The sequence below is a fragment of the Salmo salar genome, chromosome ssa09 (genome assembly GCF_905237065.1).
Source record: "Salmo salar chromosome ssa09, Ssal_v3.1, whole genome shotgun sequence".
NCBI classification, from domain to species: domain Eukaryota; kingdom Metazoa; phylum Chordata; class Actinopteri; order Salmoniformes; family Salmonidae; genus Salmo; species Salmo salar.
Window position 1 is genome coordinate 22,625,365 of NC_059450.1, and position 27,119 is coordinate 22,652,483.

General features: G+C 44.3%; 1 protein-coding gene across 5 annotated transcripts in view; it reads left to right on the top strand.

Moving 5' to 3' along the window:
- LOC106610923 (kinesin-like protein KIF26A) overlaps positions 1–8,239 on the top strand; it is a 97,486-nt gene extending 89,247 nt beyond the window's left edge. For 4 of the 5 annotated variants that reach the window (XM_045723485.1, XM_045723484.1, XM_045723486.1 and 1 more), the window contains 5 exons: positions 468–3,756; positions 4,753–4,946; positions 5,964–5,987; positions 6,339–6,489; positions 6,679–8,239. In XM_045723485.1, coding sequence (XP_045579441.1) covers positions 468–3,756; positions 4,753–4,946; positions 5,964–5,987; positions 6,339–6,489; positions 6,679–6,863 — 3,843 coding nt within the window. In that variant the 3' untranslated portion in view covers positions 6,864–8,239. The remainder of the gene's footprint in view (positions 1–467; positions 3,757–4,752; positions 4,947–5,963; positions 5,988–6,338; positions 6,490–6,678) is intronic. The other variant, XM_045723487.1, reaches the window with a different exon arrangement.
- Positions 8,240–27,119: the final 18,880 nt, after the last annotated feature.

The window sequence follows — 27,119 nt, forward strand, 5'->3', positions numbered from 1 at the left end:
ATAATCATGTAATCAATAAGGCTGCCTAAGGATTAGGGAAATAATTACTCCAGATAATTAGGTGGAATGACAGCATGTATTTATTTTGCATTGGTCTCTGGCGTGATTATAATGCATGCCACGCACACCAATTCATATTATTGACATAAATCTCAGTGTGCCTATTGATGTGCACTTTTAACCTTTAAATGTATTGACTGGCCATTTTAAAGGGATTTATATTTTCCTTACAATTGATTCCACCCTGAATTCATTACACAATTGAATTAAATGTAAATTGAAAGAGAGACATGCGGAAAAAATGACATAAAGACTATTTAAATAAGTATAAAGTAATAATGTTATAGCTTGAATATAAGAAGTGTGCAGACAGTCTAATTATGTAGCAGTCTTGTCCTAAGCATTTTACACATATCCCATATACACTGTTTTGTAAGTGTCTGTATGTGTTTCTGGCTGTCTTGCAGTATGCATCCAGCTCCTCTGGAGGGGAGAGTTCCTGCGAGGAGGGGAGGATCCGTCGGCCGCCCCACCTCAGACCCTTCCACCCCCGGACGGTGGCCCTGGACCCAGACCTGCCCTCCCTGCTCAGCGACCCAGACTACTCCTCCAGCAGCGAGCAGTCCTGCGACACCGTCATCTACGTGGGTCCGGGGGGTGCTGCCATCTCTGATAGGGAGCTGAGTGACAACGAGGGCCCCCCTGCCTTCGTTCCCATCATCCCCTCTCTGAACAGGAAGCGTTCTGGGAAAGAGGGCTCCCTGGACAGAGACCACTTCTTCATGTGCAACACGTTTGCTGAGCTGCAGGAACGCCTGGAATGTATTGACGGCAGCGAGGAACCTACAGCGTTCGTTGGAGAGGGTAGGGGAAGTCAGGCTAGCCCACAGATAGACAGCAAGGCAAAGGAAGGCCCTGGCTCAGCTTCCCTAAAGACTGTAAGTAAAGCCTCCTTCTCCCAGGAGAATATCTCACCCAAACTTCCTCCTAAATCTGTAGCCACTCTGCCATCCAGCAGCCCCCAGGTAAGCCCCTCAAAGTCTAAACTGGAACATTCCAGAGGGGTTTCAGAGAACGTGTGCAGAACGAGTGCTGATGGTGAGAAGGTGATGATGTCAGAGAGCCAGGCTAGCCCAATCGAACAGGATGTGGCCACGGTGCCAGCCTCTGAGCCAGTGGTGCGGGAGAAGGTCTACTTCAACAAGAAGCCCTTACCCAAGCCTGCTCCCCCTCCCCCACAGCAGAGGGACTCACGTAGAGGCAACGGAGAGGCAGAGGAGAGGTCCACCACTAGATTGCCACCCGTGGGAATGAGCCATCAGACTGGGAAACGGGGGGAGTCTGGGGGCTCCCATTTTCTTGGTAGAGCCCAGACCAGGGGACCAGTAGAGGTGTGCCAGCTACGCTCCACCCTGAGAGAGAGGTGCCTGGACAGGGACATCCTCCGGGCTACGGTGACCCTGCAGCAGCCTGTAGAGCTGAACGGCGAGGATGAGCTGGTGTTCACTGTGGTGGAGGAGCTGTCCATCGGTAGCATCATAGACAACGGTCGGCCCTCCAGCATCATCAGCTTCAACAGCGACTGCTCCCTGCAGGCCCTGGCCTCCGGCTCCCGGCCCGTCAGCATCATCAGCAGCATCAACGATGAGTTTGACGCCTACACGTCAGCTGTGGGGGGTGCAGTCAACATTGAGGTGCTCACCCCCTTACAGGATGACGCATTTGTGTGTGTGGGCAGCAGGGGCTCGTCCATCAGCTCCTGGCTCAGTGAGGTCAGCGTCTGTACTCTGGAGAGTGAAGGGGCCCACTCGGCAGACGTCTTCCTCCCACAGACTAAGCACATCGGCCCAGAAGGCACCTTGTATCTGGATTCCCTGGGTATGTTTCACTGTGAATCATCCCCAAGGGACACCAAGAACTCCCTGAATGACAGCGGCTTTAGCTTTTCTGAACTGGACAGTGATAGCGCAGCGTCTAGCAAACTGTCCCTGACAAAGTGCGCTCCGTCTCCCGAGTCAACCAAAGGATCCCTCAGATTCCCATCCAAAACAGCGAAAGTGAACTTTCTCAGTTCGTCTTCACAACCCTCCCAGGGCCCTTACATAGACCACTCCAGTCTTCCCAGGAAAATGAAACCTACCTCATCCATCACCCATAGTAACAGCAACAGCAGCAGTCGTGAACCACAGAGACAGGAAGTGAAGCAGGAGGACCCCTGGCAGCGCATTGACAACCACTCTGAACCTCAGCTCCCAGTCCCCAGCGCCACTGCCACCAGCAAGCTCCCCAGAACCCCAGTGAGTGGCATTCCCTGCCGAAAAGCTGGTGTTTTCAACAGCAACAGCGTACCTCGCCAGCCCAAGATACAGGGCTCTACCTCAGCCCAGAGGGTGGTGGACGGCTGTGAGAAGTCGCCCAGCAAGAAAGCAGGGTCCCCCAGCAAGATGCCTCAGCTCAGACGAGGGGCCACCACCCTAGGCACCGTGCCTGTCATCCATGCCTCCCCAGAGACCAAGGTCACCACCCAGGACATCACAGCTACAAGTAACAGTCTCAAGTTCTCCTCTCTGGGGAAAAATGGCAAGACCAATGGGCAGAAAGCCAGCATGCTCCCCAAACCTGGTGGTAACTCACCTCCTCCCCCTCCAGTGCGCAAATCCAGTCTGGATCAGAAGAACAAGACCATGCTGCACCAAAGTGCCTTAAAGTCTGTGTATGGAGAAGCAGGGAGGCCCTTACTCACCAGGGGGACAGTGTCAGAGGATGAGCTAGAGGTCCGCTGCAGAGGAGACTCCAACAGACTCAAAACATCCAGCCTCAGGGGTGACTACACCTCGGCCAAAGCCACGTCCAGCCTGAAGGCCAGAGGGGATACTGGACAGAAGCATTACGGCAGTCAGATGTCTCTGGAGAGATGTGACAGCATGTCCATGGTGGGCTCCAAACCCACCCTCAGCCGAGAGAACAGTGGGGCCAGCCTGGGCAGCAGCATACCCAGCAGGCCAATTCCCAGATTTGGTTTACCCATCTCAAGCAGCTCTGCCATTGCTACCTCCCCACCTTCCCCATGTAGCACCACAGGTGCTCTAGGTAAACCTGGGCAGGTCAAAGGTAGTGTTAACCCCAGAGTGGTAGGAGCGGTCAATGGAAGTAAGGCCCGTTTGTTGTCAGCGAGCAACTCTAAAGGCCTGAGTTCCTCCACCAAGTCCCTGGCTGCTCCAGCCTCCAGGAACCCAAATGCCAACCTCCCCCCAACTGGTAAGACCTCCGCCCCTCGGGCCACCGCAGCCGTCAACAGCAAGCCTGGCCGGGGCACCATCATGGGCACCAGGCAGGCCATGCGGGCAGCCAACAGCCGGGTCAGTGAGCTGGCATCAGGCAGCACATCAGGCAAACACCTGAGGGGCTCAGGGGACTCTGATAGTGGTAATGACAGTGGGGTGAACCTGAGTGATGACAAGTCCCCCGTGGCCATGCTGCCCTCCCCCTACAGTAAGATCACAGCCCCCAGGAGGCCGCAGCGCTACAGCAGTGGACACGGCAGTGACAACAGCAGTGTTCTGAGTGGAGAGTTGCCCCCAGCCATGGGCCGAACAGCCCTCTTCTACCACAGCGGGGGCAGCAGTGGTTATGAGAGCATGATCCGTGACAGCGAGGCCACAGGCAGTGCATCCTCTGCACACGACTCCATGAGCGAGAGTGGGATGTCTTCCTCAGGCCGCCCCAGGACCTCCAAGTCCCAAAAGAAACGCAATGGTAAGAGCTTTGAATCTGTATACATCATTATGCATTATCTCTGATAATATCCTGTAAAACCGCATACTGTTAGGGAATCAAAAACATGTGAAAGTTCCATAAAATCCCAAGCATTACTTAGGTCCTTTTACAAGCCTTCTTGTTTAAGTCCAGTCTTTGATGTTTTTTTACAAGCCTCTGTGTGATGTCAGAAGTCAAACAGTCCACTTGTTAAATAATGGAGAAGGTCATTAATGGAGGACATATGTCCAACTGTCTCTGTAAAAGCCTCTTGTCTAGAAGTCACAAAGCACGTCTATAAATTCCCCCTAATTGCTTTGGAAAAGCAGTTTTCTTGCACAGAGCAGTTTAGAAAGTCCCTACTTAAGGTTTGTTAAGGGTGAAGGTTCACTGCTGTTGACTTTAACTAGATGTGTCATGCTGAAAAGCAGACTGAGTGGTGTTCCCATCTGAAATAAGAAGTACAGTTCTGCAGTTCTCCAGATCGAAGCAGCATGGCAGAGAAGTATAGCACAGAATCCCCAGACAACATCGAGTACAACCTGTAGCTTTCTCCAACTTCCCCGGGCAATCTTGTAAAGATAGCTTTTTAAAATGTGATTCTTATAGTTTATTGGTTTTCTCACCTTTCTGATTCAGCAGAATACATTACTCTTATATGAGAAATGTAATTAAGGTATGTAATGAGATGACTTTGAACTAAGTTGAACAGCAATGGAAAGTCGTGACCATGTTCCAGCTCTCGTAGATTTATATAGTCAACCTTTTCAATTCATATAATGGGGTAGGAATATGATATAGACAGTGGTGAAAGCCTTATACATATGCAATCAACAGCACGCTCAGGAGGTCCGTGTAAAGCCTGCTATCGCTTTACATCTCCATCTCAGCCTCATACATATTTACTGATAGAGCCGTACAGCTTGGCCCTGGCAGATATTACCATTGTATATTTCCAGCAGTAATTGATGTGCCTGTCTGTTTGTGTCTCGCCAGGGCTCCAGCGACGGCGGCTCATCCCGGCCCCCCTGCCAGACACCTCATCCCTGGGGAAGAAGACTGGCACAGCTGGCCAGTGGGTGGATCTGCCGCCCATGTCAGGACCACTAAAGGAGCCCTTTGAGATTAAGGTGTATGAGATCGATGATGTGGAACGGCTCCAGAGGAGGCGTCAGGAGGACTCAGCCGAGGTGAGTGAAGGGTCACGCTTACTGTTTGTAATACAAGCTCCCCATACTGTAACTGAACTTATTTTAGAGTCCTGTCATTAGGTTCATGTTCATCACTACATACATGCTGCTTAGCAATATCAGGCTCAGCAATGTTCTGCATGTGCCACATTGATCTCAGCAATATTCTGAATGTGCTACATTGAAGCCAGGCATGGCATCGTGGGAAGGTCTTGGCTCACTCCTTCCCAGTTTCTTATTAAAGAACAAGATGAAAATATGCATCTTAGACGTTTGACTTTCAGTCTGCCCAATGGTGATTCCCGGCGTCTGTGTCTGTGTGACCACAGTCAGAGCCCAGTGTTACGCTAGTCGGACTTCTTAGGAATGTGAAGAGATCAGGACGCAATTACTGTCTGGGGTTAATTGGTTTAGATATGACTGAGGCTGGTGCTGGTCGACGGAGGGGTAAGGGGTGGTGGTGGAAAGAGTAGTCCAGGAATTTGTGATGAATGTGCGTTCCCCCCTCCACAGCCCATCAGCCATCACCATGGCCCATCCCTGGCTGCCTGATGGCTCTTTATGGCTGGCGCTACTTGCTATGGGTCATTAACTGCTCCCACAAGTTTGAGGTAGCCAGACAGGGATTTGTTAAGAGAAGATATTAAATCAGCTAGTGGTGGTTTGATTTAGTTTCAATTAGGAAAAGATTATCTTCAATTTGTTTTTCCCAGCCATCACTGGCTGAATGGCTGGGAAAGACAAATTGAAGACCATCATTCCCAGACCAGTTTTGGAATACCATGTAATGTGTGCATCAAGGCTTGTTTCAATGTGTGTATATTCACATGTCTATTTGTGTTCCCATGGATTTTTCTGTGTGTATGTATGTATATATATAGGGTTCAGTACTCTGTATATTCATATCTGTTTGTGTGTTCATGTTTGTTTGAGTTCTAACTGTTAGATCATAACTCTAGAGTAAGAGAATATTTTGGACCTTTTCTATTTACTCTTCTTCCCTTTTCTCCTCTTTAGCAGCCATTCCAAGATGTTGAGAAGGTATGTTGATTTTGCTGGATGGCTGAGGCTTCATTATTCTGTAATGGGAGTTGGGGAATAGTTTGGAGTGAGGGAAGAACAGGCATTCATTGCATGCACAGTTCTCAAATTAGGTTTCGGCCCATTGTGACAGGAAACCAGTATTCTTATATTACAATACCTGGAAAATGTCCAGAAATGTTAATATAAACAACTGTGTCTGTATATCCTGCAATTCTTTAGCAGCAACAAAATGCTAGTCAATGACGGCCATGAATTATCATCTTCAAGCTTTCTTTGAATTTCAAACCGTTCCTGTCACTCACCACCCTATCGTTTCTCTCTCTCTCTTTCTCGCTCTCGCTCTCTCAGGGGCTGCTGTACTTCAACAGTAAGCTGAAGGTTCTGGAGCGGCGGCATCAGCAGATCAGGGAGCTGAAGGTCAAACACGAGATACTGAAGGAAGAGCTAGAGGACACCAAGACCCGGCTGATGATGGACCCTTGCAAGTGGATAGGAGAGTGTGAGTATCTTCTAGACTATTCCAGGATAGTGGCATATGTGAATTTACACCTTTTTACTCTTCATATTCCCCACCAAAATAGAAAGTTATCTTCCTATTGATAGTTAACTTGATTCTGTGGACAGTCTTTCAGTTGACTGTGGGTGACCATGACTTTAATTCTCTGCTCTCCTGTCTCTTCTCTTCCAGTTGAGGTGGACCAGGATTTGGACAAGGAGTCCCAGGAGTACCTGGAGGCCCTGAGTCAGGTCACAGAGGAGCTTGATTTCTGTGTCAACATATGCAAGTCACGTGTCATGATGGTGACATGCTTCGACATCAGTGTGGCATCACCGCCTGACACTCAAGAGGGACTTCGAGAAGTGGAAGTCTGAGAAGGTGCGAAATGAGAGATGGAGAATCCAGAAAGTGAGAAAGGAATGATGATGAAATGTAGCAGCCAGTTCATATTGCTGGAATGAAGTGACAAGAAAAACTAAAAGACAAAAGATGAGACAAAGAGGACGAGGGTCTTTGCATGAAGACAGAGGAGATCTGAACCGACTTATCTGCAGTGCCTCGTTGTTCTGGACATGTTCATGTTGGAATGGGAGAGAAACGTGTGCACAGACAACAACGGTGTCTGTGTTTCCTGCATGATGAGAGAGAGGCCATCATTTACCCAAGAGTCATTCAACGACAACCAGAAGTGCCTTTTTCACTCAACTTATTTTGAGTCATAATTTTTTGTATGGTGCTAGTATCATAACCAGCATACCTAAGCAAACCCTGAACATATTCCTTTTAAGAAATAATAATTTTATATTGCATTGTATAGTGTATTTATATGATTATGATGTGTGTAAAAATATCATTTGTAGGTAAAAAAAAAATGTAAGAAGAAAAAGGAAGAGCAATAAGCTAATGTTATTGCGTTCCCAAACTTTGCCTTTTCTCATGTTTCAAACCAACCTCAGTCAGCATTTTGCCCATTTATCCAGCCTCTTTGCGCCTTATGTTATCTTTCTTGTTCCGTAGTTTTTCTACCTTTTAAACCAGGTCTGTGTTATCTTGTCAAGGACTTGGTTTGCTGTTATCACTCAACCACTGCCAGCGGAGCTGTGAAAGCTGGCAGGGTTGAGTAAATGTTTCCTCCCTCCAGTTGCCTTGATCCCAAAGGGCCCCAGTGGAGGTGCTGAGATGGGTGATGGTGGAGGTGTAGAAAAGGGGAAAGGAAAGTATGTGGAGCTCAGCTTTGTTTGCCCCTTGTTTATTTAATAGAAAATTTGGCAACGTCAGAACATATCATACACCATACAGGGACTGCTCCCAACAGGCTGTGTGTACGCCATGATTCATGGGTGTGACAGTAAGCTCTCTCTGGTGCTCTGTGTTAGGGGTGTCCAGAGTCCAGTGCGCACTGACAAGGCATAGTGGTGCTTGTCAATGCGTACATTTTTATCCCTAGATGGGCCTCGACTGTGTTCTACTGACACGAACAAAAGGGCATAGATGAGATGCCACAAGCAAAGGTAATTCTACGGCTCTTGTGTTGTACTCTTTTTACTGGTGCCAAGCCTTGGTTCTATGCATTCCAACATTCTCACTCCCACTATAAGAACCTCATACACTATATATACAAAAGTATGTGGACACTCCTTCAAATTAGTGGATTCGGCTATTTCAGCTACACCTGTGGTGTATAAAATCAAGCACACAGCCATGCAATGTCCATAGACAAACATTGGCAGTAGAATGGCCTTACTGAAGAGCTCAGTGACTTTCAACATGGCACCGTCATAGGATGCCACCTTTTAAACAAGTCAGTTAGTCAAATTTCTGCCCTGCTAGAGCTGCCCCGGTTAACTGTAAGTGCTGTTATTGTGAAGTGGAAACGTCTAGAAGCAACAACAGCCCAGCCGCGAAGTGGTAGGCCACACAAGCTCACAGAACGGGACCGCCGAGTGCTGATGTGCGTAGAAATCGTCTGTCCTCGGTTGCAACACTCACTACCGAGTTCCAAACTGCCTCTGGAAGCAACATCAGCACAAGAACTGTTCGTCGGGAGCTTCAGGAAACGGGTTTCCATGGCCGAGCAGCCGCTCCGCACACAAGCCAAAGATCACCATGGGCAATGCCAAGCGTCAGCTGGAGTGGTGTAAAGCTCGCTGCCATTGAACTCTGGAGCAGTGGAAACGCATCACAATCTGGCAGTCCGACTGATGGATTTGGGTTTGGCGGATGCTAGGAGAATGCTACCTGCCCGAATGCATAGTGCCAAATGTAAAGTTTGGTAGAGGAGGAATAATGGTCTAGGACTGTTTTTCATAGTTCGGCCTATGCGCCTTAGTTACAGTGAAGGGAAACCTTAACGCTACAGCATACAATGACATTCTAAACAATTATGTGTTTCCAACTTTGTGGCAACAGTTTGGGGAAGAGCCTTTCCTGTTTCAGCATGACAATGCGCCCGTGAACAAAGCGAGAAATGGTTTGTTGAGATTGGTGTGGAAGAACTTGACTGGCCTGAACAGAGCCCTGTCCTCAACCCCATCGAACACTTTTGGAATGAATTGGAACGTCGACTGTGAGCCAGGCCGAATCGCCCAACATCAGTGCCCGACCTCACTAATGCTCTTGTGGCTGAATGGAAGCAAGTCCCTGCAGCAATTTTCCAACATCTAGTGGAAAGCCTTCCCAGAAGAGTGGAGACTGTTGTGGCAGCAAAGGGGGGACCAACTCCATATTAATGGTCATGATTTTAGAATAAGATGTTCGACAAGGAGCTGTCCACATACTTTTGGTCATGTAGTGTAGATCAACACCACTGACAGTTCACAATGACTCAGAACCCTCCCTTAGATCTGCTTCAAAGCTACATATATATAACACTTCTCTCCAACATTCTATTTTCTTTACTAATTTAACCTGATGTCTCAATCAAAGACTAGGATAGGCTCCAAGAGTAGTATCCTAATTAAAGGCCATGAGAAACCACAGTTTATACATGCAGTGAAGCAACTTCAGATGTTGATGTTGTATGGCAAATAAAATCAATCAACCAATTGTATGTAGTGGCCAGAATGTGTGTCTGAATTACTTCTCTTAAAACGGTGAGGACAACGATGATTGACTGGTTTTAGTTATCTATTGAGAAACTAGCTTTTGTTGTATTTTGATGTGTTAGATTTATAACTAAAATATTAATTTGTTTTCTTTCAAAGATACTCTCAGGCCCTTTCTGAAGATGCTGCATGAGATTTTTATTGATTTCTAAGAATGATTTCTATTCCATTTTTACCATTTTGATTTTTATAATATAGCCTCTGCTCTCCCTAATGTGGGGTTTGTTTCATGAATTATATTACTATTACCAAACCGAAACATTTCAAGAAAGTTTACGTATGTCATATTTCATATAAAACCCCATATTTTCTAATGTCCTTGGTTTTGTATAGGATTTTCTGACCTCGTGTATAAATGTATGATATGGCAGCTCGTGTTGAGTTTTATCTGTGAATAAATTAGGTTTCTTCTTATTGCGAATACATTTTTCTTCATGGGTTGTCTTGAAACAAACCATTCTTTAGGCCCAATGGTTTGGCCTACATAATTCAAAGCCACAATAATTGGTCGTCAAACTTGATTAAAAGTCATGTTAGGTTGAGAATGTAATGAAGGCTTAACAGTTGTTTAAGTTTTCAACCTCAATTGGAACGCAGATGTATCGAAATAGTTAAGTACTAGCGAAATGAAAAGGGTAGGGAATATCTGGTTGGCTTTTTTCACACATATTTTAGATTTAATGTTTTCTACCAGCGCAAAGCGTGAATTGGCCTTGCACACGAGGAACTGACCATTTGCAAATGCAACACCAGGTGAGCAGAATTGCCTACAATTATGAATATATTAGTTCGTATATGTTACTACAAAGACGATGCTCTCTTTGACCAAGTAATTCGCGTTTCATTTGCGATTAATAGCCTAGCCTACATTTACCATGATAGGCCTATGAGCCAACTCTCTGCTCGTGTAGGGATTTATCAGACAGATTGGTGGCCAGAAGAAAAAGAGAGGGGTGAGTAGGCTAGTGGTACTGAAGAATATAAACCTATTTATATCTCTCTATTCACCCGATAATTCGTCCACCACCACACACAGACAGTTGGGTGACCTGTTGGCCTCACTTGCTCAACAGTTCACACGCAGATGCTTGATTTGATTGGGAGCCTACCTCAATTCCACACAGTCACTTTTTGGTAAGTGGACAGTACCCTCAAGTTCTCTCCTCAGTAACCAACCGTGTTGTAAGTCTGGACTCAAGACCGGTTCGTAATTTCTTCCGGAGACCAGCGGAGTGGAAAAGGTCATTATTATCAGCTTCCATTCAGTCAGGCCATAAAACCACTTTGCCAGGTCAAATATCAACTATTTTCATGACACATTAATATTTAATCGACTATTGAAGCCTAGGCTTCCTACTTTACTCGTAGCATTACTGTCCTTTACTTTCGTTGAAAAACATCTTCAAACTTTGTCGCGCTCGTCAGAATTTCCTTGATTCGCTGGTAGGGAATAGTGGGGGATATTTGAACATTTTCACGCTCACTATTTGTAAGCAGAGAGTGGGGGAATTTGTAACATATTTTGTTTTTATCTATTATAATAGGCCTGTTTGGGTTGGTGATCATTTGTACAGTGGCTTTCCATTTGCTCTCAACATGCATTTTTCTCACCAGTCTGAATGTCTAAAGAATCCATATGTTGTTCTGAAAAATGAACACAGAAATACTGGACATTTTGAACTCTTAATATGGTGGTGATTTGACACCACTACAATCATGGTCTTGAATTGGACTCACATTCTTCTGGTCTTGACTTGGTCTCCAACCCCTCGACCCTCCCTCCCGATCTTGAATCGGTCTAGCTTTAGTGGTCTTGAGCACAAAACTGGTAACTAACCAATATTCACATCACCCCCTTTTATAAAAACAAACTGTTTCCACAGATGTATTCATTTAATTTGATCATTGCTGCCAAATAACTGCTTGTGATGATTAATCTCCCAGGTGCATACATAAGCATTTTTGTGCAATGACAAAAAAAAGTTGCAGCCATCAAAGAGATATTAGAAGTGCAGCAAGATTAATGGCACCGCTATCAAATATGGTTCTCAACTCTGTGTTATTCCAGGTGTGTAATATAGATGAGTGTAGAGGTAGACCTTCCACCATGCTGAGCGATACCATCTTGCCTCCTCCCTATTCTTTTAATTTGATTAAAAGCATAGGAGGGAGACGTGGCAGGCTGGCAGGAGCAGCTGGCTGCCGTGTTTCAAATCCAATCCACGGGTGGGCTGGGTTTAGCCGCACTCAGCCTGGGTGCTCTTTGACTCAGGAAAGGGCTCTTAGTGGTGAAGAGAATATCTCTCTCTCTTGCACATTAAATTCCTGGTGATAAGCACCATAGTGCTAGATACACTACAAGTATATAGACACCTCTTCAAATTAGTGGATTCCGCTATTTCAGCCACACCTGTTGCTGACAAGTGTATATTATCGAGCACACGGCCATGCAATCTCCATAGACAAACATTGGCAGTAGAACGGCTCGTACTGAAAAGCTAAGTGACTTTCAACATGGCACCGTCATAGGATGCCACCTTTCCAACAAGTCAGTTTGTCAAATTTCTGCCCTGCTAGAGCTGTCCTGGTCAACTCTAAGTGCTGTTATTGTGAAGTGGAAATGGCTCAGCTGCAAAGTGATAGGCCACACAAGCTCACAGAACAGGACTGCCTAGTCCTGAAAAATCATCTGTCCTGGTTTGCAACACTCACTACCAAGTCCCAAACTGCCTGTGGAAGCAACTGTAAAGTTTGGTGGAGGAATAATGGTCTGGGGCTGTTTTCCATAGTTCGGGCTAGGCCTCTTAGATCCAGTGAAGGGAAATCTTAATGCTACAGCATACAATGACATCTAGTAGAAAGCCTTCCCAGAAGAGTGGATGCTGTTATGACAGCAAAGGGGGGACCAACTCCATATTAATGTACATGATTTTGGAATGAGATGTTCGACGAACACATACTTTTGGCCATGTAGTGTACTTCCAAATGAGAGAAATCATCCAAATTCTCTTACATTTGTACCTTAAACTATTGTTTTAAACTTATTTTACACAGCACACTTTCATTTACATTGGGTAATAACTGTGTATGAGTTTTTTTTCTTCCCAGATTTAAGCCAGCAGTTGTTTGGCGGGCAGTGTGTTTCTTATGATAAGTCATTAATTCCCCTGACAGCTCGGACGGTTTCCCACTGCTCTGAGCGAGGTGCTTTGTGTCTACGTGCAGACAGTTGGTCAGGCCTTCTGCTGATTACTGATAGCTGCTGAGTCTGTGTGCTCCTGGCCCACTAGACCCAGTCTTTCCCTGCTCTGTTTGCCCTTTAGGGATCTCCTTATATGAGCAGGGAGTCAGATTTGTTATGAGAATAAAAATGTGTTCATGGAGAAGTCAAGGAGTCCCTCGCTTCAAACAAGTTTCATCATAGTTTAGATTTTCTGTGTTAGCACGCAATGTCATCTGAAAATAAATGTAACATTTCTTCCCCTCACACTGAACCAAAGTTGTATCGTAATACTGTCCCACTTCATTTAAATTTTATTTCGCTCCTTCTCCCCCTCCCTCCCCATATGAGTGCAGCTTTGATTCATGAGTGAAACAGACTGATGTGATGTCTGTATTTCCTAGTTAATTGAGAAGAACATTACCCAGCTGATGGCCCATATTCCCAGGAGTGACTGAATGTAACCATTTCATAAATGAGATGGTAATACCCCAATGAGTTGTTTACAACAACAGCACAGACTGTCAATCTGATGTAGTGGTAAATTGACCAGTTGTTTGCCCTACCCATTGTCCATGTAGATGGGAAAACAATAGAATGTTGGGGTACCTGGAGGTTGGCGCTACCCTGGGCATTGTTAGTGTTAGTGACAGCTCATGTTTGGATTTACAGCTGCAACTGCAATCACACAGATTGCGCCGTCTAAACCCAAGTCTGCTCTCTCAAGAAGAGCCATAAACCTGACCAAATGCAGCCACTTTCCCAGTAATTAAAGCAAGCTGGTTTGGGGAAATGTCCTTAAATTATCAGAGGCTTGAGGAGATGTAAGGCTAACACATCTCCGTCCCTGCTTCAGGGGGCTCGTAACTATTGACTAATTCTCCCCAAAACAGATGACATTAGTGAGTCTACCTCCGCTCTTAAATAGGGCTTTAAGACCTTGGGTCCCATTGGATTTACCATCTAAGGGCTCTAAGTTCTGGGTGTATAGACATAAAGGTCTAACACCTGACATTGAGTTCAGATAAAATCAAAGCCAGACCAATTCAGTATGTGAAAGGGAATGAATTGCCTTTTTGGAGACAGCTGGAGTGATCTATAACTAAAGACTTAATCTTGTTTATGGAATCTTGCTAGAAGCAGAGCATGGTGAGATGAGGGTAAGGGCATGAGCTAGGCCTCCGTGACAATGGGAATATGATTGTCATCTTGGCACTAGCCTCAAAGTGAAACATCTTCAGGCCTCATGAAGACCGTCGTTCTCCAACAGCTTGTGTTTTGCCAGGCACAGGGTTGAGGGGTTGGTCTGGATATAGGTCAGTCGATGGGTTGGCCTGGTGTGTTTCGATCTGGGAGTGTTGGCAAGCTGCTGTGTCTGTCCACCTCCAGGAGCCCAGAGCTGAAGTAATGGAAATACACACAGCCCAGTTCTGATCATTTCTGACAGGAGGCTGGCAGTGGCATCAGACAACAGAGCAGTTGTCCTCTTTATGTTACACTCTCACTTTGCCTGACTGACATGCTGGTTGTCTAGAATTGACACATACTGTCTGTTTGGCCCTGGCCGGGGGTATCATCGGATGGGGCCACAATGTCTCCTGACCCCTCCTGTCTCAGCCTCCAGTATTTATGCTGCAGTAGTTTGTGTTGGGGGGGCTAGGGTCAGTCTGTTATATGTGGAGTATTTCTCCTGTCTTATCCGGTGTCCTGTGTGAATTTAAGTATGCTCTCTCTAATTCTCTCTTTCTCTCTCTCGGAGGACCTGAGCCCTAGGACCATGCCTCAGGACTACCTGGCATGATGACTCCTTGCTGTCCCCAGTCCACCTGGCCGTGCTGCTGCTCCAGTTTCAACTGTTCTGCCTGCAGCTATAGAACCCTGACCTGTTCACCGGACGTGCTACCTGTCCCAGACCAGCTGTTTTCAACTCTCTAGAGACAGCAGGAGCGGTAGAGATACTCTCTGCTATGAAAAGCCAACTGACATTTACTCTTGAGGTGCTGACTTGTTGCACCCTCGACAACTACTGTGATTTATTATTATTTGACCATGCCTGGTCATCTATGAACATTTGAACATCTTGGCCATGTTCTGTTATAATCTCCACCCGGTACAGCCAGAAGAGGACTGGCCACCCCTCATAACCTGGTTCCTCTCTCGGTTCCACCCCTCATAACCTGGTTCCTCCCTAGAAAGGTTCTGGCCTTTCTAGGGAGTTTTTCCTAGCCACCGTGCTTCTACACCTGCATTACTTGCTGTTTGGGGTTTTAGGCTGGGTTTCTGTACAGCACTTTGCGATATCAGCTGATGTAAGAAGGGCTATATAAATACATTTGATTTGATTTGACTCTGAATTGGCTGTCATGGTTACGTAGATGGGGAGTACTTTCACTTGGTTTACAATATACAAAACTCATTAGTATGCTTGCAGACTACATTTATAATCTGTCCTGTTGACAAGTATTTGAAGTAGGGAAATAACTTCTAGTAGCTACAGAGTGGAGTTTGGGTTCCTCTTTGATCAGTAAAGGTTCAAATGCCAAATGGGCTGATCCATCTTTAGTCCAGTGGGCCTGTCTAACTCGGATATTTTGTGCAAAATTCTCCATTATCTGGCAAAACATGGGGTCGTCAAGGAAAACAATGTGCCGGTGTGGGGGCCTCAAGGGAGAAAATGGGCTGGTGTGTTAGAAATGCCAGGGCCCTGGCCTCCTGAGTGGTGCAGCGGTCTACAGACCCGGGTCACTACAGGTGCACAATTGGCCCAGCGTCGTCTGGGTTAGGGGAGGGTTTGGCAGGCCGGGATTTTTTCCCCTGGGATTTCCTTGTCCCATTGCGCTCTATCGACTCCTTGTGGCGGGCCGGGCACCTGCAAGCTAACTTTGGTCGCCAGCTGGACGGTGTTTCCTCTGGCACGTTAGTGCGGTTGCGTGGCTCATGTCCTTCGCCTCTCCTGAGTCCGTAGGGGATTTGCAGCAATGGGACAAGACTGTAACTTCCAATTGGGGAGAAAAATCCTGTAAATCACTATCTGCTGTCGCTTGCCTTTCCAACTGTTAGCTACGATGACGTTGTGGTGGGGAGTCGACTCCCGATGTCGACTTCCATTTCTGTGTCAAGAGTCGATTCTGCTAGGAATAAGATTAAGATTCAGTGTTTTTGGTATGGTGGAGACTGATTAGTTGCCGTACTTCCGAGAACACAAACACTTGCATCTTTCATGGCAAACTATTGAGGAACGGAGAGAGAGGGGAGGGGCACAGTATAGGCAGTTCGGCCACCAGGCAAGTAGTCAGAACCGTGCACTAGGCCCATCTATCTGTAATCAGAAGCTGTATCTTGCAATGGAATGCTGTAACTCGAAATATCTTGGCTTGCAAAATGTTTTACCTATCATCAATGAATAGGCTAGGATATTGAGATGAGCGAGATGCAACACTTAGCTCTCACACACAATATTTGTGCATGTGCATGGGTTCGTTTCATGCCGTTCACAGCATGGTAGCTAGCGCACCAAAACAGCGAAGAAGTTGACATGCTGAGTTGACCGGGCACGCGCGTGTTTCATTGACATGGTAATGGACTAATAGTATTTGAGAAAATATGAAAAACGAACCCCTCTGACGCGGTACTTTACATTGTGATGTGTCACTACGTAACATACGGCACTCATTTGCAGCTCATTTTGTGCTGTACAGTCTTTCCACCAGTTTAAAAACAAGAAAGGGACAGGGTAAGGGGATACCAAGTCAATTGTACAACTGAATGCATTCATTTTTTGTGTCATCACTGCAAGCCATTATGACTCTCAAAAGCCGTGACAGCCGCTGTTTACTTCTGAAGATAACTTTAGCGCCGCCCTAAAAACCTGACTCAAATTTGACACAATCCTTCAAATGGGTACATTATATAAACTCTTTATAGTGTTTTATTTAAATTTTAGATGTGATAAGTTGGACATATCGGGTAAAAAATACAAAAAAAAAAAATGTCCCTACACGGCTTACACTTTAACGCAGTAGGTTTCACTTCCCCACCCACCATTTAAAAAAAGACCCGATGGAGTTTGTTGCCTTTTTCAACCATGCAGAGACGGGCAGCATGAAGGTCTCGTCATTGATTTTGCTGGAGAGGGGAGAAATGGTGCTTTACAATGGTATTCATATTACAGTTGACCTGGAGGTATTACATTTTTTGGGGCACTAAAATAAGGTCAATTGTACGAAACGGCGCAATGTACAAAAGTTAGTTAGTTTCTAGTAATCTCTCAACCTTCACTCTTCTTCTTTGGACTTTATATGGCTATTGGCAACCAACTTTAAGGTGCCTTACCACCACCAACTGGACTGGAGTGTGGACCTCTGTTCAGCTTTCAGTCACTCACGTGGGCATATGCTCCTAAAAACCAATGAGGAGATAAGCATGCAAGTCCCGCTTCTCCTATCAAAAAAAAGAACCAAGTTCTATTTTAGCGCCTGGCTACACAGACGCTCATTGACACACGTAATCAGTTTGGATGAAATGATTGAATAACGTATGTGTCAATTTATTTTGCAACTCGAGCGGTGTGGTTAGCATGTGAGCCTCGCGCTTTAAAGCTAGTTGTGGAAATTGACTCACTATGCTGTTTACTTTCTGCATCTACTTCATATCGCTGAGTCTACATTTAAATTACACAACTTTCCTCAGGCTTTTATAGCCCATCGTCTAGTTAGGCTTTAACATGGAAAATAATGTTTTGCACTGGGATTTTAATTTTGTGTGCTTGTGGGACACACACACACGTTTTTCGATTAGAGATTTCTCTTAATGTTAAGGATCCCAATTTCGTTTAAACGTTCACACCCTTAAAATTATCATTGTTCTGTGGATTTCCACTGACCTGTACAAGACCTTGTGGATACGGCATCTAGCAGTGCAGTGCATGAATAGATGAGTAAGATACTAAAGCAAATGAGTGTGGTCACCTGCTGGCCACCTGCTTGCCCCTCCGTGCCATATCTAATCCTCCTCATCTCATAGAGACTGATTAAAATCCTATCTTTGTATCTTACAGCAGGTGGGAGAGACTGGGCCCGATGGGGATCTAATGCTCAAATTATGCACTGACAAAACATTTTTAGAAATTGACCAGACTACGGCAGAATTCTTGACCTTATGAAAATGTTGATGAGGACGGGGAACCATTGTCTCTATCACAGTGCCCTTTTTGTTTGGCGGTCTTTGTATCCCAGGGTAGATTGATTAATGTAGATAAACTGAAGATTGCCATAAAGATACTCTTTGTTTAAAGAGTAATGTGACATACTTTTAGAATACTGATGTAAATGTTAAGTCAATGTGATCTTCTATATGTAGTGCATACGCAAGGGTTTTTGTGATTAACCTATTCTAATTGGCTGTATTAAGTTGCATTACATCCAACAGATAGGTTGCTCTCGAAATCAGATGAAATCATGCTAATGACGGTGTCCTCCTGCCAGGGCTTTGGTGTGTAAAAGTTGCCAGCCCAGTTAAAGATCTGTAGATGGCCCTCCTAAGACCTGGTGGCCATAAAGAAATCTCATTAGTCCCATATACATACCTAAATAATGTTATTGGACAAGAGGTGCAGCATTGGGGTCGGCTTCAGGACGTTCTGTTGTGGATCTGACTAGTCAGTGAGTAATTCCATCATGTCCTTCCCTTAACAGATGGGCTGCAGTAATGAAGAGACCCTTTTTAATTAGTCTGTCTGAAGACATTTATTCATATAGGACGGCCCCCTCCCCAATAAAGTTTCATTGACCACCACCAGGCAGGCCTTTAGCTGGCTCCCAGCAGCCACCATCTGGTGGACAGCAGAACCAGGGCTACAAGGTGGCTCCCTTGTTCTTCCCACTCCAGTGAGCCGGAAAGGGGCCCAAGGATACAGGCGAGTGGCTGGCTTCAAGGGAGGCCTACTTTGTTGTTCTCTATTGGTGACTTTCTTGTCAGCAGGCCACAAAGCCACCTTCTGAACTAACTCTGGTTATTGAGGTGGAGCATAGGGCCACAGAACATGGATGTAATGTTCTGAACTGATCTCAAAGTCAGCTGGATTTGTTCAGATTATGAATGTTGAATTTTGCGTAACAGGCGTATCTGGCTCTGTCCTCATGTTTATCTATAGATCAGATCTGGTAAGCAGTGTGGGGAAAATACTGTGGATTAGCTCTCTATGCTATAACTCCTGGAGATCATATTGACAGCTGTGCATCCTGCCTATTTTTGGCAGTAATGGAACTTCAAATAGTAACCTGACAATACTTTTCCCTTATTGCCTCCATTCTATAATTTTTGCTCATGCTCCACAGTCACATTCTGTTATTTTGAGAGAACCATTTTGGTTGTGTCATGCATGTTCATCTTAACACTAAAAATGGTAGAGACATGAATTGAAGAAGTAGGCATATTATTTGGCACATCTAGGGGTTGAAGAATCTGATTTGGCTAGGCTTTTACTTGTAACATATTGTTCAATGCACGAAAGAGGAATAATGGGAACCTATTGAAGATTGGCATTCTCATCCCCAGAATCTTTTCACATGTCAATTTTCAAAGAATAAAGCTAAAAACATTAACAGCTTCATAGTTAAGAACACTCTAGTAATATGGATGAAAATAAAAGGGAATTTACAAGAATCAATATCACTCCCTAAAAACACACCCCTAATGAAACAATCTTTGGAAAGCATTGCAGAATTCACAGATAAATGGGCCCCTTATGGAAACTAAATGTATATAAACAGTACATTACCTGGTAATAGGAAATAAACAAATACATGAAACTTAACTTTTATCACAAAATGTAGATCTGCACTCTTTTGGACATCAAAACAATGTTGAGGGAATCCTATTTGAGTCAGAAAATGATACTAACATGATAGGTAGGCTCTCTGTAAGGTTTTATATTTCCTGTCTGACAGTCTCTTAGAAAGAAATATGAACTATTGGACCCATGACATGAAAGGAACTGATATTGGTACAAGATGGAGTGTTGGAACCAGACGTGGGTTCAAATACATGTGTATTTGGTATTAAAAATACCTTTTCAGCGTATTTGAGTATTTTCAAATACACAATACTTTTTTTTGAATGGTTATTTGTAAAAAACAAATAGTTAACCAAATTTGTATTTAAAAGGACTTTTAAATACTTCAAATACATGGGTTAAACACATGGGAGTGTATTTGAGTCGGTGTATTTCCATTTTTCTAATTCTTTCTAAATGTATTTGCAAATACATTAAAATGTTCTGTGCAAGAATGTCATTAAATGTATGTCTAAGTTGGTGTCTTTGTCCTTTATTCTTATTTTTTTCTTTATGTTGACAGTTGTGCAATTAGTCCTTGCCAACGTCATGTCTAGTTTTGTGGATCTAAGTCTGTGAACCTTTTTAGTTTGTCTATTGTCTAATAAAAAATTGAACCAAAAACATTATCTTATTTGGCTGGAATTACTTTTTCGTGTCCTGCGCCTTTTCATTTCAAATGAGGCTTGCCCCTTCCATATACATAATTTGTCCCATTTCTTTGGGTTAACTGTGGTTGCAGATATCCATTATAGAAGTAGATAAGATTTATTGGATTTCCCGTTTCTGCTCAGAGCAGAATGGAGTGTTTGGCTTCACTCTGTCTTTTCACCAGGATGAACTCTTTGTAGGCAGCATGTTGCCGGAGGGAGACATTTGATTTCACAGAGCTTTGATTTCTTTCTCAGCAGCCCTTATGCAGTAGGCAGGCAGGTCACTCTGCTGTCTGTCCATCTCCCTACATGATGAATCACCTGTTCTGTCTGAACAAAAACAACTTTCACAAAACACACAAGTTTTTCACCCAGCCTCTTAAATAAAGTTCCTCTTGTGCCTTAATGTTTAATTTGCTCTGTGGTGCCATGTCTGCCTTGAAGTCCAAACAGGAGTGCTATATTGGGAATTATAAACTGGGTGATTTGAGCCCTGAATGTTGATTGGCTGACAGCCGTGGTATATCAGACCGTATAACACGGGTATGACAACTTATTTTTACTGCTCTAATGCCGTTGGTAAACAGTTTACAATAGCAATAAGGCACCCCGGGGGTTTGTGATATACGGCCAATATATCACGGCTGAAGGCTGTGTCCAGGCACACAAGAACCGTTCTTAGCGGTGGTATATTGGCCATATACCACACCCCCTCGGGCCTTTATTGCTTAATTATCTTTATTACTGTATTATGTGTCACAGTACATTATAATCCACATAAATAAAAACCTGAATATAGATACCCACTTTGAGGAAAGTGGGTATCTAGGCTATATGACATTCATAAGATATCTGCAAGAGTTTTCATGAGAAGGCAAGTGGAAGTGTATTCATCAACAAAGGATAGAGGCAACCCAATGGGCACATGCTGGTTGAATCAACATTGTTTCCACATTTCAATGAAATGACGTTGAACCAACGTGGAATAGACATTGACTTGGCCCAGTGGGAAGCTAATCAAGCCGCACACCTAGACTATATTTCTAAAAGGAATGGGAAGTATAAATGTGCACAGAGTAGGCCTACATGTAGTATCTGGATTAAGTAGACTGGCACAGGCTGGACCACACGATTACGTGTTCCATGTCATTTCAATAAACCATGACACCCACCATCTCGGATTGTTCTGAAATAGTTTGTTATAAACCGATAAGATTAGCATTGCTGCGAAAATGTTTTGTTGAAATATAATTTGATGTCTGAGAAAAAGATGATTGATTTGACCCTAATTGGCCATTTTTTAAATTTTATTTATATAATATTCAATAAATAAAACCTTAAACTTTTTTTAGACATGTGGAATCCAAATAAATGTACCTGTGGGCTGCCACTCAAAAGGAAAACAAGAGTAAGAAATACATAGTTTAAGTAATAATACATTCAGTATAAACAGGAAAAGAAAACAGAAAAGTGGGCCTCCACCCCTAACCAGGCTATATCACAACCGACCTTGATTGTGCGCCGCCATATGGGACTCCCAATTGGCCCAGCGTTGTCCGGGTTAGAGGTAGGCCGTCATTGTAAATAAGAATTTGTTCTTAACTGACTTGCATAGTTAAATAAAGGTTAAATAAAATGCATTAAAAAAACTCCCATTCACCCAAGCCCACCCAGCCAACAAGTCTCTTTATTTGTATGTGTTGGGCTTTAGGTGAGATTATTCTTTAGAGTCAAGTATATTTTTCCAGGCCTCAATTGTTTCTTGACCAGCACCATTCATTCTCACTGTCAATAATTCTGTTATAACTTCTAATAGTAATTGTATCCACTGGTGAATTGGGAGAGAGTGAAGTGATTGCCATCAAAGAGGAGTATTGTTTCTTCATCCTATGTAGGGTTGCACATTTTGGGGAATATTCATAGGTGGAAACTTTCTGTGGGAATTAACGGGAATATATGGGAAATGTATGCAGATTAATTTTAATACCATTTAAATGTAGATGTTTTTTGCATTGGATATATTTACCATATCACATGGTGACAAACATAAACCTTTTACCTTATCAGAAGTAGACATAATTGCAAATGATTAAATCCTTCCAATAGAAAAAAAAACAATTTAGTTACTAATTGAACTTTAATTTAATGAGTTGACTCTTCACATGGGATGATTTCACTGAACAACAAAAGGGAATATTGAATGATCCCCAATGATCCATCGCATCTCCCAAAAACGTTTAAGACATGCATCTGTGAATTGATGGTCTAGAAATGAAAGCTTTGGTTGTCTTCCTCTCAGGCTTCCATGTCTTCTCCCTGGACCTCCTCAATGTCCACCACTTGAACATCAGACTCTGAGGCCTCATCTTCACTGTCACTTTCCAACCTTGTTGAGGATGGCTCGATGTCAGGCTCAAAAAGCCTCAAATTTGTCCGGATGGCCACCAATTTTTCAACCCTTGTATTGGTCAGCCTGTTGCGTGCTTTGGTGTGTGTGTTCCCAAACAAGGACCGGTTGCGGTCTTAGGCGGCTGATGTTGGTGGAATTTGGAGGATGATGGAGGCAACAGGAGAAGGAGCCTCAGATCCACAAAGTCCCTTCCACCAGGTGGCTGATGAGATATGTTGGCACAACTGCCATATTGCATCTCCATCCCAAAGCCCTTGCTTGGAAGTGTACTTCGCCAGACTGCCAAGAACCTTGCCCTCATACAGGCCAAGGTGGCAAGACACAGTAGTGATGAAACCATAGGCCTTGTTGATCTCTGCACCAGACAGGATGCTCTTGCCAGCATACTTGGGGTCCAACATGTACGCTGCGGCATGTATGGGCTTCAGCCAGAAGTCTTCACGCTTTTTGATGTATTTCAGAACTACAGTTTCCTCTGCTTGGAACAACCGTGAAGTGGGCAGGGCAGTACAGATTTCTTCTCTTACATCTCCAAGCAGAGTCTGAACATCAGACAGGATGGCATTGTCTCCCTCAATCCGTACAATGGCTACTGCTATAGGTTTCAGGCTGCTTACCACTCTCTCCCAAAATACATCATCCAGGAGGATCCTCTTGATGGGCCTGTCCATTTCGGCAGACTGTGATATGGCCATTTCTTGGAGAGACCCCTTCCCCTTCAGGAGACTGTCAAACATGATGACAACACCACCCCAATGGGTGTTGCTGGGCAGTTTCAATGTGGTGCTCTTATTCTTCTCACTTTGCTTGGTGAGGTAGATGGCTGCTATAACTTGATGACCCGTCACATACAACCATTTCCTTGGCTCTCTTGTAGAGTGTATCCATTGTTTTCAGTGCCATGATGTCCTTGAGGAGCAGCACAGCCAATGGGTGTGATGTGAGGGTAGGACTCCTCCACTTTAGACCAAGCAGCCTTCATGTTCGCAGCATTGTCTGTCACCAGTGCAAATACCTTATGTGGTCCAAGGTCATTGACTGCTTTCAGCTCATCTGCAATGTAGAGACCGGTGTGTCTGTTGTCCCTTAAGTCTGTGCTCTTGTAGAATACTGGTTGAGGGGTGGAGATGATGTAGTTAATTATTCCTTGCCCACGAACATTCGACCACCATCAGAGATTTGCTTGACCTTCACTTGAACTCTGTTGAACTCTGCATCCAGCAAATGAGTAGATAAAGCATGTCTGGTTGGAGGGGTGTATGCAGGACGAAGAACATTCAGAAATCTCTTCCAATACACATTGCCTGTGAGCATCAGAGGTGAACCAGTTGTATACACAGCTCGCGCAAGACATTCATCAGCGTTTCTCTGACTACGTTCCTCCATTGAGTCAAAACAACTTCTGATTCCAGGAGGACCATGAGCTGTTGTTATCGATAAGGTGTCTGATTCATCACTTTCACCTCGAATAGAAGTAGAGGGACTTTTGTCAGCGGGTGCTTGTTGTGAGCGCTGAGGGAACTTTATGCACTTGGTGAGATGATTCTGCATCTTTGTTGCATTCTTCACATATGATTTGGCACAGTATTTGCAAAAGTACACAGCTTTTCCTTCTACATTAGCTGCAGTGAAATGTCTCCACACATCAGATAGTGCCCGTGGCATTTTCCTGTAAAGATTAGAAAATGAGTAAATTTTGTAAATAATAATTCCATGTACAGATAAATAGTGAAGCAGTTAGATTAAACAACTCCTTTTGTAAGATAAATGTTTTAAAATGAAACATGTATGGAAACAGGTGAATTACCACTCCTCAGTTAGCAGGCTCTAGCGAGCTAAAACCCACATGGTAGCAAAAACTAACTAGCAGAAATTGTTAACAAGTTAGAAATTATTTAAACTCACTTTGATGTAGGCTACTATTTACTAGTTAACAAAAAATCATGTGTGTCATCTAAAATATATTCACCCCACCCAGTATTGTAATCAGAACTTACCAGAAAGCATGTAGTCCTTGGCTTAAATGTAAAATGGCTCAGACAATGTAGTAGTGTGGGCTCAATAGCATCTCATTAGTGTGCATTATCTTGAGAATCAGCTGGACATATGATGGAAGAGTGCACTGCACATGTGATGGAAGAATGCACTGTGCATGCAGAGGGTTGCAATTCAATTTTATTGGGGATTGTTTAACCAAAATATGCCACAAGACCTAGAATCGCTTTATATGTATCCCACAAAAAAGGTTCACTGTTATAAGCTAACTTTTTAAAAATGAATTTAAGTAAAATTTACCGGAAAGTTTCCGACTCTTTGCAACCCCAATCCTTTTTAATGTATTCTCAGTTAATTTGGTGATGTTTTTCTAACCCCGTTCAGATAAACCTAACAACTTTAATTAATAATTCATGTCCCATCCTACATCCTGTTATTTACCAGGTTCTGACCACTAGATGGTACTGTTCCTGCTGTTAGGTGATTTTCTTGAAATAATCCCCCCTCAATGTTGAAGGCATAGTTTTTCCCAAATTACAATATGACATATTGGTTTCCTTACTAGAGCATCCTAAGCATTTGTGGCACAAACCCAAGTCAATGGTATCTATATAATTTCCGCGCTTCAAATAAAGATAATCTATAACCTAATTGATAAAAAAAAATATATATACACTGCTCAAAAAAATAAAGGGAACACTTAAACAACACAATGTAACTCCAAGTCAATCACACTTCTGTGAAATCAAACTGTCCACTTAGGAAGCAACACTGATTGACAATACATTTCACATGCTGTTGTGCAAATGGAATAGACAACAGGTGGAAATTATAGGCAATTAGCAAGACACCCCCAATAAAGGAGTGGTTCTGCAGGTGGGGACCACATACCACTTCTCAGTTCCTATGCTTCCTGGTTGATGTTTTGGTCACTTTTGAATGCTGGCGGTGCTTTCACTCTAGTGGTAGCATGAGACGGAGTCTACAACCCACACAAGTGGCTCAGGTAGTGCAGCTCATCCAGGATGGCACATCAATGCGAGCTGTGGCAAGAAGGTTTGCTGTGTCTGTCAGCGTAGTGTCCAGAGCATGGAGGCACTACCAGGAGACAGGTCAGTACATCAGGAGACGTGGAGGAGGCCGTAGGAGGGCAACAACCCAGCAGCAGGACCGCTACCTCCGCCTTTGTGCAAGGAGGAGCAGGAGGAGCACTGCCAGAGCCCTGCAAAATGACCTCCAGCAGGCCACAAATGTGCATGTGTCTGCTCAAACGGTCAGAAACAGACTCCATGAGGGTGGTATGAGGGCCCGACGTCCACAGGTGGGGGTTGTGCTTACAGCCCAACACCGTGCAGGACGTTTGGCATTTGCCAGAGAACACCAAGATTGCCAAATTCGCCACTGGCGCCCTGTGCTCTTCACAGATGAAAGCAGGTTCACACTGAGCACGTGACAGACGTGACAGAGTCTGGAGACGCCGTGGAGAACGTTCTGCTGCCTGCAACATCCTCCAGCATGACCGGTTTGGCGGTGGGTCAGTCATGGTGTGGGGTGACATTTCTTTGGGAGGCCGCACAGGCCTCCATGTGCTCACCAGAGGTAGCCTGACTGCCATTAGGAACCGAGATGAGATCATCAGACCCCTTGTGAGACCATATGCTGGTGCGGTTGGCCCTGGGTTCCTCCTAATGCAAGACAATGCTAGACCTCATGTGGCTGGAGTGTGTCAGCAGTTCCTGCAAGAGGAAGGCATTGATGCTATGGACTGGCCCGCCCATTCCCCAGACCTGAATCCGATTGAGCACATCTGGGACATCATGTCTCGCTCCATCCACCAACGCCACGTTGCACCACAGACTGTCCAGAAGTTGGCGGATGCTTTAGTCCAGTTCTAGGAGGAGATCCCTCAGGAGACCATCCGCCACCTCATCAGGAGCATGCCCAGGCGTTGTAGGGAGGTCATACAGGCACGTGGAGGCCACACACACTACTGAGCCTCATTTTGACTTGTTTTAGGGACATTACATCAAAGTTGGATCAGCCTGTAGTGTGGTTTTCCACTTTAATTTTGAGTCTGACTCCAAATCCAGACCTCCATGGGTTGATAAATTGGATTTCCATTGATTATTTTTGTGTGATTTTGTTGTCAGCACATTCAACTATGTAAAGAAAAAAGTTATTAATAAGATTATTTCTTTCATTCAGATCTAGGATGTATTGTTTAAGTGTTCCCTTTATTTTTTTTTGAGCAGTATACTTTAGGGTGATTTGAACATGAAGCGTGAAAATGCTAATATAGATACCATTGACTTGCATTGTATTTGTGCCACAAATGCTAAGAAGTTTGCATTTTAAACAGTGACCTACAAAACCAAAGCATGGGTTGCTGTCATACCTTGTCAATAGACTAGGCTAA